At 38.2% G+C, this 14910-nt stretch overlaps 1 protein-coding gene and 1 non-coding gene across 2 annotated transcripts; one reads left to right on the top strand and one right to left on the bottom strand.

Moving 5' to 3' along the window:
- The first annotated feature begins 310 nt into the window (after positions 1–310).
- LOC103194338 (lymphotactin-like) lies at positions 311–4398 on the top strand. Its single transcript, XM_007937719.1, has 3 exons — positions 311–371; positions 3064–3178; positions 4230–4398. The coding sequence occupies exons 1-3, from the start codon at positions 311–313 to the stop codon at positions 4396–4398; spliced, it is 345 nt and encodes a 114-aa protein (XP_007935910.1).
- Positions 4399–8737: 4339 nt separating this feature from the next.
- LOC122149742 lies at positions 8738–8841 on the bottom strand. Its single transcript, XR_006163305.1, has one exon. It is a non-coding gene; the product is annotated as a U6 spliceosomal RNA (small nuclear RNA).
- Between the last annotated feature and the right edge of the window lie 6069 nt (positions 8842–14910).

The following is a 14910-nucleotide window of genomic DNA, read 5'->3' as shown; positions in this document are numbered from 1 at the left end:
TTTAGACCGTGACAAGAGATGAGACAACCACCTTTGCTTTTATGCACACATTTGGTTTCATTGACACATTAACCACAGAAGAAGAGGAAAAGGTGTGGGGTTAGCATGAGTGGGGACAAAGGAACTTTTTTTTTCTTTTTTTCCTGAAGAAGAAAAAAGCATCAGTATTGCAAAGACTTTCCATAGTTCCACACCTACCTTGAAAGCCCCTTCTCGCCACAGGAAGTGCGCTGACCATTGGAAGATAAAAGGAGCTTGTGAGGCGCTAGTTCCCTCACTCTCTACCTGCACAGCTCAGTGGACCCCAGCCATGAGGCTTCTCATCCTGGCCTTCCTCACGATATGCTGGCTCTCTGTGTACAATGTGGAAGGTAGGTTGCACATTTGTTTTTATGAGCTAAGAAACCAGGATGGGAGGTTGGTGGGCACATGACTTGTTTTTGACTCGATTTGACTAGGATAAACTGATTTCCCTAAGGCAAGCCTCAGACTCCCCAGTGGAAAATGGGAGTGATGATTTTGACTGCAGGAGATTTATAGACTCCAAAGACACAGAGAATTCTTTACCTGGACTCCTGTTCTTAGTCAGATGATTTGGGGTAAATTTCTTACCCTCTCTGGGGCTAGGCTTTCTTCTCTATAAAGTGAATATGATAATAGACACTTATCTGGGATTACAATGGAATAAGTTATGTCATCACTTATATTTCTTGCAAGTTTTAATTTCTTGATTGTTAGCTGTGAAATTGCAGTGAGGATCATTGTATGCCTTTGTATCTTTTGCCTGTTTACTATTGATCTTGATAATGTCTCCAAACCTTTGAGACTTCAGTCACACTGTAGGGATGGGCAAGAGTGTCTATGTTCTAAAGCAAACCAGTCTTTCTATTAGCACACACACACATACACACAAATGACTGGAAGCGCATATCTTCATATCCAGGAAATCAAAATTATCTCGAAGTAATAGAAGGAATCTATTATTACCATGAGGAATGTTGTTACTATTTAGGATAAATTTCCTAATTCTGTACAAGAGACCATAAGAAAATATGTGCTAACAAATAGATCCATACCTTGTACACGGCCATATCAAATAAACCTGCAAAACATAACCAGGTGATAACTCAGGCATACAGGGCCTCACGTGGGTTTTCACACATATTCCCTTTAGGGCGATTTTTTCCTACTTGTTGTTTTATGTGCCTTCGAGTAGGCCCCAACTCATAGTGACCTCTCTTTGTGTTTCTGAGGGAGTATCGCTATGGATGGCACATAACAACAGCAACAACATAACTACGGAAGTAGATTGCCCAACCTTCCTTCTGAGGAGTGGCTGGTGGGTTTGAACTGTCAGCCTTCTGGTTAGCAGTCAAGTGTCTTAGGCACTATACCACCAAAGCTCCTACTAGGTGGAGTTTATTTCTCCTTGTGGCTCTAGTATCAAGAGAGGGTATCCTTGGGACTAAGTAATGTTTCACTTAAATGTCCTTGCAACCTCCTAATTTGTAGATTTATTACTTAGACCAGGATATCTTAACCTGATCCTGGCTCCCCAAGGGATACACAATAGAAGTGGTAATGTCTTGAACTCTTTGAAATTGTGAACAAGAACAACAAAAATTGATGGAACTAAACAATGTCAGGTTACTAAATTAGGCTGAATGTTGCTACATGGCAGTATTTGCCTGAGACAATAGCTTGGGGAGACCCCAGGCCAGGATCTGGGAGTGGAGGGTTGCAGACATGTGGTTCATACCCCAGGCTCCCCACTTGAAATGACCTTCTACTATCTCCACTAAGGCTTAGCTTCTTAGGCACAGAAGTGGGACAAAACCATCACAACGGCTATCTTGCCTCTGTCAAGTGAGTGATGGTGATGTTTTAAACTGATAACACAGATGCACAAACATTGCTGAGAATAAGGAAAAGCTTCATGGTTTAGGGCACAGGAGGATTCTCTGGGGCTTGGGAGTGCAGGTTAGATAGTTCACTAAGAGAAATGTTGTTGCTTAAGAAGTGAAAGACACTGACTGAAATTTTAACAAGCAGATTTTCCTATTTCAGTAGATTGCGAGGCAGTTCAGCAAAGGTAGAGGATAAAGGATGGTCAGATTGTTGGCAGTTGACAATGATGACAAGAAGGGGGCTGGGGAAGGAGCAATGTTAGTGAACACGTTCTGTTTAACTCTTTGTTTAAAAAATGCCTTTTGATTTCAGTGACACTATTGATCAATTCCATCATTGTCTATTGTTCCTTAAGATGCATTTAGCTGAATGTATCTCTAGGAAGCAAATATCAGTCTCTTCAGCTAAGGAGAAAGTCAGCACTCAGAACCTTTGATGAGATTTTACCTAACCTCTAATATTATTAACTCTCTTGGGTTATTTTTCCCTTCTGCAATGTAAAATTGCCTCTAAACTTAAAGATTTAATTCATTTGGGCCATTTCTATTCATGATGAATACTGTCTGACCCACTTATGTAATTCCCATTTTATTGAAATAAAGACTCCATTATTTTTTCAGTCAAAAACAAGCTGTTCTCCCCTCATTTAATATTGCCTTCCCCAAATTATTCAGCGTTTATCACTTCATTCTGTGTTACTTATTTCACGGTAATCCTTATAACTACTTGTTTGTTTCCTGACTTCCCTACAAGTGCTCCATGAGAGCAGGGGAAATCTTTATTTTAATTAATGCTTTGGACACATGAGACAATAAGTAGCTGTTGTAGAAATGAATGAATGAATGGTATTGGAGCATCTGGTAGCCATAGGATTTCTGTACGAAAATATGCATGGAGATAAATAAGAATTTACTTTTCTTTACAAAGAAACTTACTGAAACAAAACTATTGGTCTACTTTTTCAGTCAGTCAAATGTTTACAAAGAGTCTATGATGTGTAAGAGAATGAAAACGTAGCTATGGTCATCTATTCCCTACAGAAGCTTTGTATTCTTACAACATTCTTAAGTATTTTAATAGTTTCCCTTTGTTCTCATGAAATTGGTTAATTGTTGTTGATAATTCCAGTTGTATTTGTTTGGTTTTCTCCACCAGGTGTGGGGAGTGAAGTCCCAGACAAGACCATCTGTGTGAGTCTCCATACCCGGCCACTGCCAGTCCATAGAATCAAGTCCTACACCATTAAGGAGGGCTCCATGAAAGCAGTGATGTGAGTTTGTTCCTCCAAAAGCTGGGCTTGGTGGAGCACAGCATATAAAAGTTATGCTGTCCTCAGGAAAAATAAATCATCATGAAGGAAAACGTCAATTTAACCAACATCACCTTTATTTTTCAGTATTTACTATGTAGTCAAACAGTGACTTTAATAATATCACAAAAATACGACCACTCACTAAAGAATATTGTCTTCCTTTGAGATTTAATTTAGCAATAGAATCTGACTAGAAACCAAGTGAATACATGTGCTCAGTTCTCAGGACTAGGTTTAGAGAAGGCTGGTCTGTCCAGGTCAGGCTTTGACTACCTAGCCATAACCATACTGGTGTGGGCTGCCTAAGGTTGGGGTAAGGTAGAGTGCCATGCTTATCAGTTGCCATATGTCAAGGAAATGTATCAAAGACTAGACTGCATGGTACCATTCTCTTTCTGGGATCTCATTTTTCAGAAGTACCAGACCTTCTCAATAATTGCAAGTTTTGCTCTAAAAATTAAAAGAAATCACCTTTTGTCCCCAAAACATCTTAGATTTGTAAAGGCAGGGGTTACATAATAATTGGACTAACCAGTGCCTGTTCATTGATTCCCATTCATGGTGACCCCATGCCTGCAAAGTAGAACTGGGTTTTCAATACTAATTTTTCTGAAGTCAATTGCCAGGCCTTTCTTCTGAGGTGCTGGTTGAGGGGACTCGAATTTCCAACTTCCTGGTTAGTGGCTGAGTGCTTACCCAACCACTCAGGCCCTCCATAATTGGACTGGATGACCTCAGATGTCCAGTTTAGTTATAAGATTTGGAAACCAGATGAGAAAAGGAACCTAAGAAATAGTGTGAACAAAGGAGCTGGCCATCGCCTGGAGATATTTCTCTGTTTTTTTAAAAGTAGATGACAGAAGAAAGGTTGATTTATGGTTTTCTGGTTTTGAAAGATGATTTCTTCCAGTAATTTCTGCACAAGATCACTTCATGTCTATTCTGAACTCAACTCCTGGCCCCAAGGTTTTGAATGTGTAGCTGACTCTTTCTTTCCTTTACTTTTCAGTTTTATTACCAAACGTGGCCTAAAAATCTGTGCTGACCCAGAAGCCAACTGGGTGAGAGCAGCAGTTAAAAGTGTGAACAAGAAGTCCTCAACCAGAAGAGACATGGTCCAGACCAAGCCTACGGGAACCCAACAATCCACCAACACTGATGTGACCCTGACTGGGTAGTGACCTTCTGGCATCTTGTCCTTCCTGCCAGTCCTTTCCTTTTACCAGTCCATAGACTAATTAGTTTATTTTCACCATATAAATGCTGCATGAATCAAATTTTATTTTTATATTTTGTTTTTTGTGTTTTTTGCATTCATTTAGATGTTTGATTACTAAATATTTATTATTAAGGACAGTCCAATAGTCTACTCATTACATATTAAGAAAGGAGTACTATATCATTCATGTGCTTTTTCTATCTTAACTGTACCTCCCTTTGATAATATCTATGATGGGAGAGATTTGAGCCACTGTTCATCACAGATGAGAGCTTTAGTCATCACTCTTGGGTTCCAGGTTCTAATGGTCTTCTATAAATGAATCACATGTGACAACTGACACAATGGTAACAATTCAAAATCTGTTTATACTTGTCTTCATAATGGAGTTCTATTTATGGAATACAGGAAAAAATAATCCAACTGTCATTGGGTCCCTATGATGAGGGTCCACTACTCAAGTAGTGGCTTCATTCAAGTTTGATCTTAAGCGTGTTGTCTTACATCCCTGGGTTTCATTTTGATTTCCTATGAAAGGAAAAAAAAAAAAAAAAAAAAAAGACAGGGCTTCTCTTTCCTTTCATTTGTAAGGATAGGAAAAGTTAGACTTTTGGTGGAAAGATGCTGTGTTCAAGTAAAAATCAATACTCTTTGAAGTCAGCAATAATCTCTCTGTCTTAGTGTTATTTCTCTAATTGTCACTACTCTAATTACCATGTAAATCCAGATTCTTTGCTCACAGTCTTTTAATGCCATAAGCACTGTGACATGGAACATTTCTTGAATGTGATTATAATTTGTAATAAAGTTTTAATGAAATGTTCATCTGGTCACTCAACACCCCGTATAGCATGAATATAAGTTCTCTTGTGTTCTCAGTTAATTGGTGATTTGTTTGTGTTTATGGTCCTACTATCCAAGTAGCTGATTACGTATGTGTCCAGTTCTTTCTGACTCTAATCTGGACTGATCTTACCTTGATAGCATCAAGGGAAGAGAAACCATTAGCAATTGTGTGGTTCTGAGTGGGCACTCGGCAGTATCAAGTACTTTCAGAGGGTCACCAAGGACAGCCTGCCATAATTAGCTCACTTCTAGTCTGATAATTAGTGGAATTATCAGAGAATATAGCAGAGTGGAAACCATTAAAAAGCTGCCTCCCAGTAAAAGAAGGGGTAACCTGTCCTTTCTCAAAGCTATTCACCCACAACTACTTTCAAAGCTGGCCTTAAAAAATCAAGCATGGATTAAGAATAAAATACTTGCTTTGTGAAAAGTGAAAAATAGCAAAGTTACAGAAGATTGGTGGTAATGGTTTTTTGGTTGAGCTGTATATTTGTGTTTCCCAAATATCTCAGTGACCCTAAGTGTTATCCTGAGTTAATAAAAATGGATATGCATGTCTTATTATCACATTTTCTAAGGAAGCATGATGTGATACCAAGGTTTTTTAATAAAATAATTTGCACAACTTTTAAACAATTGACTGGACATTTTGAATTCATTTAGATAGACCTGGGTCTATTAGCTATACTTCTGTGATTCACTGGATTTCAGTTCAATGAGAAAAAAAAGCTAAGCAGAAGAGATCTCAAAATATTAAATATTTTTTAGTGGTTGATAACCCCTTCTTTGCATTCCTATGACACTTTATTATCCCTAACCTAAAACTTACGATTTCTGTTTGAATTGCCCATTTACCCATCTGTTTCCTGTGTTAGACTGGAAGATGTTTGTGTTTATTTTTCATACCAGGTCCTCAGATCCTAGCATGGAGTCATGTTGCTGATGTTATCAGGTACCATCGAGTCTTCTCTGATTCACAGCGACCCTCTGTCCAAGAGAACAAATTACTGTCCATTCCTGTGCTATCCTCACCTTCTTTGTTATGCTTGAGCCCATCATTGCAGCCACTGTGTCACTCCATCTTGTTGGGGGTCTTCCCCTTTTTTCACTGACCTTGCACTTTACTAAGCATGATATCCTTCTTCAGGGAAAAGCCCGTTCTGACAACATGACCAAACTAAGTCAGATAAAGTCTGGACATCCTTGCTTCCAAGGAGCATTCCAGGTGCACTTCTTCCAGAACAGGTTTGTTAGTTCTGGCAGTCCATGGTATTTTCAGGATTCTTCACCAACACCACAACTCAAAGGAATCACCTCTTTTTTGGTCTTCCTTTTTTTGGCTTTCACATGTATATGAGGGGATTGAAAATAACGCAGCTTGGGTTAGGCGCACCTTAGTCTTTAAAGTGATATCTTTGCTCTTCAACACTTGAAGGAGATCTTTCGCAGGAGATTTGCCCAGTGCAATACGATTTCTTGCCTGCTGCTTCAATAGATGTCATTTGTGGATCCAAGTACTATGAAATCATTGACAACTTCAAACTTTTCTCCTTTTATTATGATGCTGCTTGTCAGTCCAGTTGTGAGCATTTTTGTTTCTTTATGTTGAGGTATAAACCATACTGAAGACTGTAATCTTTAATCTTCATCAGTGAGTGCTTCAAGTCACTTTCACTTTCAGCAAGCAAAGTTGTCTCATCTGCATATCGCAGGCTGTTAATGAGTCTTCCTCCAGTCCTGATTCTTGTTAATATAGTCCAGCTTCTTGGCTTATTTGCTCAGCATACAGATTGAATAAGCATGGTGAATGGATACAACCCTGACGTACACCCATTGTGATTTTAGACCATGCTTTATCCCCAAGAGAGAGTAAAACTGCCCTATAGGGTTTCCAAGGCTATAAATCTTTATGGAAGTAGACTGCCTCATCTTTTTCCCATGGAGTGTCTCCTGGCTTCAAACCATTGACTTCTAGGTTAGCAGCCTTAACCACCTTAACCACTGCCTCCAGGGCTGTTTTACTTTTATTTTATAAACAACCAAACCAAACTCACTGCTGTGGAGTCAGACCTGAGTCACAGCGACCCCTCGTTGGGTTTCTCAGGCAGTGTCTCTATGGAAGTAGATTGCCCAATCTTCCTTTTGGGGAGTATCTGGTGGGTTTGAACCACCAGCCTTCTGGTTAGCAGTCAAATGCCTTAGGCACTAGGGAGAGACTAATTGAGAACCTACTTTGTCTCAGGTACTCTCTTAGGTTCTGAGGAAATAGCAGTGAAAATGACAAACAATTCCTGGAAAGAAAAGGACAATTAAAAGTCAATAAGTATTATTATCCTATTAGAAAGTGCTAAATATTATGAATGAAAATAGAACAGCAAAGAGAGAACAAATGATACCGGGGACCTTGTGTATCTGAAGGTTTAAATTAGGTGATTGAGGAAAGCTACAACAAGAAGACAATATTTGAACAAAGAATTGAAAGAACCATGCTTATGTCTGAGGGAAGAGAGAACCAGGCAGAGGTAACAGCAAGTGCAAAGGCTCAGAGGCAGGAGCATGATTGACATGTCTGAGAGACAACAGGGGATAACAGTGAAAGGAGGAGACAGTAGCAGGAGATAATGTCAGAGAGTGAATGGGAGAAGAGAGCATAGGTTTCAGGAGAAAGATGAGGCAGTCTCCTTCTGTAAAGATTACGGTCTTGGAAACCCAGTGGGACAGTGGGTTTTTGTAAAGACTTTAGATTTAACTCAGATAAAAATGGAGAGGCTTCAAAGAGTTTTGGGACAAGAAGTGACATGATATAATTTACATTTTGAATGCATCACCTTGGCATCTGTGGTCAATTGATTAAAAGTGGGCAAGAGTGGGAACAGGAAGACCACTTAGTAGTGTATTACACTAATAACAAGAGAGAGGTGATGGTGGCTTTGAGTCGAGTACCTGTAAGGGTAGTGAGAAATGTTTAGATTCTGTTTTGGGGATAGAGAGCCAATGGTATTTGCTGACAGATTAGCGGTGGTATGTAAAAGGAAGAGAATTCAAAGATGAAACAAATTCATTATGACTAACACACCTCAACTTCTATTGTCCATTACTGCCTGCATCTAAGAAGATAATGGCCATTTTCCACTAAGTATCTACTTTCTTATTTGTTACTTACTTAATTCTTTTACACCAAAGACTGTAGTTCATATTTCTAAACCATAAAAGTGAATAATTCATTTTGGGAGTTAGAGAAATTCTTTGTCAATATGCTAAATGAAATGAAACTTCAACCATCAGTCAATTTGTCTATTTGGTTGAAAACATCAGAGAAAGTCACAGGCACAATCATTTGGCTTTATATTTTTGGATGGTTATCCTTCATTTAATACACACAAGCCATAAATTAAAAAAAAAAAAAAAATTATTGTGATTTCAAAGAAAGTTTACAGAGCAAATTCATCTTCAGAAATATGGAATGCTTCACGAATTTGGGCGTCATCCTTGTGTAGGGGGCATATTAATCTCTGTATCTTTCCAATTTTAGTATATGTGCTATCAAGATGAGCAATAAACCCGTAATTTTGGTCTTTTTAACATAAGTCATTGTTTTCAAAAGCTATTTGCTAAGTGACTTCTACCAGCCAGACATTCTGTTAGTGCTGGGGATCTAGAGATGACTAAGGGAGTTTTGGACTCTCAAGTAAACCTGCATGTAGTGGGTGATATAGAAATATAATCAAGTAAGGGAATACATGGAGCTCTGGTGGCATAGTGCCTAAGGCATGACTGCTAACCAGAAGGCTAGTGATTCAAATCCACCAGCCACTCCTTGGAAGGAAGATTGGGCAATCTACTTCTGCATTGATACTGCCTTGGAAACCCAAGGAAGGGTCGCTATGAGTCAGAGACTACTCGATGGCCCATAACAACATCAACAACAACAACAAGGGAATACAAGGAAATTAGTGATAAAGAGGAGGGTTGTGGATGTAGTTCAGTGGTAGAATTCTCAAATTCCATGTGGTAGACTTGGGTTCATTTCCTGGCTAGTGCACCTCAAGTGTAGTCACCATCCATCTGTCAGTGGAAGCTTGTTTGTTGCTTTGAAGCTGAACAGTTTTCAGCAGAGCATCCAGACTAAAAGGGACTAGGGCAAAAGGTTTGATGATCTATTTTCCAAAATCAGTCAATGAATCCCCTCTGGACGGATAATAAATAATCACAACCACAAGTGATATAACAGCAGCAAGGACAAAGTTTAAAGAGAGTTGGAACAGACTCAGTGACACCTAAAAACAACAACTATTGGAAGATACAGGCAGTTCCCAGGTCATGAACAAGATCCACTTGTTAAGTGTGTCTTAAAGTCAAATCTGTAGGTAAATTGGAACATGGGCATATGGTTCTTATTTAGCCTTCCATAAGTTCAGGAAAAGGCTCAAAGCTTTTTCAATTATTTAAAGGCTGCATGTGCAGAAAATCAAGATAATTGTGATGAAAGATTTGTTGTGAGTAGGGTTTGGTTCAATTGTTTCAAAGTGGGAACAACTTTACACAACATCCCTAAGTTGGAAGTTCATAACCTGGGCACTGCCTGTTTACTTAGTAAGATTCAGTTGAGAATGACATATGTGTGCATAGCAACAAGTCTGCAATGACTCCAAGGTAACTGCACTTGGAATTTGGATGGAAGATGGCATCTGGGCTGGTATGTTTTTGTGCTGCCTGAATGGGCCCACAGATCTCAAGAGTAGTTTGGTAGAGCAGGGTCTGGTATGTGGGCAGCCAGGTGTTGAAGTAGTTAGCCATATCAAGGAGTTATAAGAGAGAAGTTGTTTGAGCAGAGATATGTGGTCAGAATTTTAAGGACTGATAGTATAGTCAGATGGAGATAACTAAAAAGACATTCTGGAGTTCATGAGTGATGTTTGGCTAGAAGTTTAAATGCCAGTAACAAATAATCTCTTGGGAGTTAATCTATAATTTATATGGAAATATAACAATTTATTTTCATATTCTTATTAGCAATGAAAAAAATCTTTAGCTATACATATATTTAATAAATGCATTTTATAGATACCTCCATCCATTTCAGAAGGTGGCATATGATCAAGAACCAATGGTATTGAAAGAAGAAGTCAGAGCTGCGCTGAAGGAATTGTTGAAAAACAAGGCTCCAGGAATTGATGGGATATCTATTGAGATGTTTTAACAAAAGAACATTGCACTGGAGATATGTACTTGTACCTGTGCCAAGAAATTGGCAGACAGCTACCTGGCCAACTGACTGGAAAAAATCTATATTTGTACACATTCCAAAGACAGGTGATCCCACAGAATGTGGTAATCATTGAACAATATCATTAGTATCACATGTAAGTAAAATATTGCTGAAGATAATCCAAAACTGGTTGATTATATTGACAGAGAACTTCCAGAAATTCAAACTGGATTCAGAAGAGGACATGGAATGTGGTATATCTCTGCTGATGTCAGGTTCATCTTGGGTGAAAACAATGGATACAAGGAAGATGTTTACTTATGTTTTATTGATTATGCAAAGGCTTTTCTTCCACTCTCTGGACCATAACATATGATGGATAACATTGAGAAGAAAGAGAATTCCAGAACACTTAAAGGTGCTTATGAGGAAACTGTACATGGACCAGGAGGTTGTCTTTTGAACAGAATGAGGGGATAGTGCATGGTTTAAAATCAGGAAGGGAGTGTATCAGAGTTGCGTCTTTCACCGTACTTATTTAATGTGTATGCTGAAGAAATAATCCAAGAAGTTGAACCAAATGAAGAAGAATGTGACATCAAGATTGGATGAAGTCATTAACAATCTACTATATGCAAATGACAGAGCCTTGCATGCTGGAAGTGAAGATGACTTGAAGCACTTATTGATGAGAATTAAAGACTACAGTCTGCAGTATGGATTACATCTCAACATAAAGAAAATGAAAGCCCTCAGAACTGGACCACATAAGCAGCATCATGATAAATGGAGAACAGACTGAAGATGTATAAGACACAATCAACACCAGTGGTCACAGCTGTCAGGAAATCAGATGATGTACTGCAGTGGACAAATCTGTTGCAAAAGACCTCTTTAAAATGCTGAGGAGCAAAGATGCCTCTTTGAAGACTAAGGTGCATCTAATCTAAGCTGTGGTATTTTCAACTGCCTCATATCTGTGTGAAAGATGGACAATGAACAAGGAAGATTGAAGAACAGTTGATGCTTTTGAGTTGTAGTGTGGAGAAAAATATTGAAAGTACCATGGACTTCCAAAGAATGAACAAATCCATCCTGGAAGAAGTGTAGCCAGAATGATCCTTAGAAGTGAGAAAGGCCAGAGTTCTTCTCACCTACTTTGGTCATGATGTCAGAAGGGACCATTCCTTGGAGAAGGATATTATACTTGGTAAAGTGGCAGGTCATCAAAAAAGATAAAGCCCTCAACAACACAGATTGTTACAATGACTGAATGATGAGCTCATGTATAGCAAGGGTTGTTAGGCTGGTGCAAGACCAGGAAGTGTTTTGTTCTGTGTACACAGGGTCTCTATGAGTAGGAGTCAACTTAACAGCATCTAAAAATAACAGCAAAATATTTTTTTAAAAAACAACAACAACAACAACAAAAAAAAAACACCCTGAGTTTTGATAAGATGGTGGAATTGGTAGAAAGACTGCACAGACCCTCTTCAACAAAGAAAAGGGGAACCAATTAACACAGATACAGAAGATAATCCTGGAGCCCTGAACTTTGAAGGGAAGGCTATTGAAGTGGACCAAACTCCAACTACTAGAAGAATTTGCATGGAAACACCAGAAAAGGAGACATATGAAGGTGCAGTCTGGCAGTGATCCTGACTGCACAGATAGCTTGGATATTACCATCTGGTGTTAGGACCTAAGAATTAATCTAAAATTCAGCCCAGCTAGCCAGGGACTGCAAAGAGGACTGCACTGGTGGCTGATGAATAAAAGCAGAAGCAGTAAAGTGGTAGGTGGGCTGAGCTGTGGATTTTGCCTGTCCAGAGGGTGTGGCAATTTTGAATGTTTACAAGCTGTTAGACCATTTTAGATATTTAAAGTGACAGCATTCCAGGGACTTAATAATACGGTCTACTTGCTGGGAACCTCAAGGACATTCTGGACACCAACTAGTGGAAAGGTGTGATATTCCCCTTGTTGCTCTTATACCCCACACCCTATTGGTGAATGGAGGTGCAGGCATCCCTCACTCCCACCCACCTCATAAGCTGTCAGGAATCCCATCCCAGTCTGTGTGCTTGGATGGAACCTGGTTGCCCTGCCCTGTTTGTTTGTTTCTGTCTGTTTTAAAATTATTATTACTATTATTGTCCTTTTGTTATTATTTTTTATTCTTCCCTTTCCTGGTTCTAGTTTTCAAATTTTTCTCTTTTCCCTATTCCTGGTTCCAATATTTTTCTTTCTTATGGTTAACCCTGTCCCTTGTTTTGCTTTTTGAGTTTTTTGAATTTTTTTCTTCACTCTTCTAATACTCTACATTTTTTCTCTTATTGCCCTCTCCCTAGATACTGCAGGTATTTTTTTTTTTCTTGTTTCTTTTTTTTTTGGTTATTGTTCCTGTGTGAAGACATGGTGTGCTTTTTGTCTACTTGCTTTTACTTTTTTGATGGTTATTTAATTGTTATTTTTGTCTAACTGAGTGGGAGAAAACAACAGTCCCCATATGACACAACTACACCCACACCTCCTGCAGCTTCATTAACTGAGTGACAGCCATTCCTTCTCCACCAATGGGCCAATGACACAAACCACCAAGAAGAGCCTAACTCACCCTTAGCTGCTTTTCACAAACAGTTAACAGAGACCTAAATAAAACAATGTCACTATGTCTCAGAGACAACAGACCATCACAGTCCACACAAAGAAGCAAGATAGAAAGTGGTAGAAACAAGGGAGCAGGATACAGACCCAGAACACATCCCTGAGGAAGAAGCAGCATAGGAACTCCCTGATAAGGAATTCAAAAGAATTACATTTAGGTATCTTCAAAGGATTGAGAGACGGATCAAAGAGAACACTGACAAAATTAAGGAAAACAAAACAAAACCCTAGAATAACTTTGGAAGAAAATACAAGAACAAGATGACAAAATAAATGAAAAATTTAAAATGATTCAAAATCAGATAGAAATTCAGAGGATTAATACTAAATTTTCAGAAAAAGATAACACATTGAAAGGGCAAAGTAGTAGAATCAATGCAATGGAAGACAGAATTAATGAGATTGAAAACAAATATCTGAATACTTTTGAAAAGGGATAAATCAGAAAAAAAGTTCAAAACAAAATGAAGAAAGCCTAAGGTTCATGTGGTATACCACCAAAAGGAATAAATTACATGTCATTGGAATTCCAGACCAGGAAGAGAAAAAAACTACTGAGAAAATTGTCCAAGACTTGTTGGAAGAAAACTTCCCAGATATGATGAAAGATGAGAATATATCCATTCAGAAAGGCCAAAGAACCCCAAACAGGATAGACCTCCCAAAAAAACCACCAAGACATATCATCATCAAACTCATCAAAATCAAAGACAAAGAAAGAATCTTAAAAGCAGAATGGGAAAAAGTTACAAAGGACAACCAATAAGAATAATCTCTGATTTCTCAGCAGAAACCATGCAAGCAAGAAGGTAATGGGATGGTATATATAAAACACTGAAAGAGAAAAAATTCCAACCAAGAATTATATACCCAGCAAAACTGTCACTCAAATATGAAGGTAAAATTAGGAAATTTCCAGATAAGCAGAAATTAAGGGAATTTGTTAAAACCAGACCAAACTTATAAGAGATACTAAAGGGAGTCCTTTGAACAGAGAACTAAAAATAGCAAACAATAAATGACCATTAATACACAAGATGACATAACCCAGAAACCAATACAGCTATGAATGTATCCAAAGTAAAATAAGCTTACAAGACTGTACACAGGGAACCAGAGATATCAATTGCCAAATGAGAATAGCTACAAGCCAAAAAGAGGGGAAATACTGTGTAGTTACAGAACTTCTAAATGGTGAGGAAGTCAAGAGAGTTGCAAGATAGAATGGACAGTTCTAAACTCAGGAAGAAAATTATAAAGTACAGTTTAACCTCAAAGACAAATGATAAACCTTCACATCACAATAAAAAAGAGGACAAGCACAAATATTCAGCAAATGCTAAAACAATAGCAACAAAGGAAATGATAACATGATTCATAAACATAATGAACTCAGCACAGAAAATTATATGGAACAAAGAAACCAGGGACATCATGCAAAAGCACGTAACAAAATGACAGCAACCAATTCATACTTATCAAGAATTACACTGAATGTTAATGGATAAAATGCACCATTCAAGAGACAGAGAGTTGCAGATTGGATAAGAAAACAAAACCCATGAATATGCTGTCTACAAGACACACTTTAGACACAAAGACAAAAATAGACTAAAAATCAAAGATATTTGATATATTTGGAAAAGATATATCAAGCAAATGACAAGCAAAAAAGAGCAAGAGTGGCAATATTAATTTCTGATCAAATTGACTTTAAGACAAAAACCACCATAATAGACAAGGAAGGAC

Source organism: Orycteropus afer, unplaced genomic scaffold, assembly GCF_000298275.1.
Source record: "Orycteropus afer afer isolate SDZICR_OR568_19922 unplaced genomic scaffold, OryAfe1.0 scaffold00044, whole genome shotgun sequence".
Classification (NCBI taxonomy): Eukaryota; Metazoa; Chordata; class Mammalia; order Tubulidentata; family Orycteropodidae; genus Orycteropus; species Orycteropus afer.
This window is presented reverse-complemented; position numbering and strand designations above follow the sequence as displayed.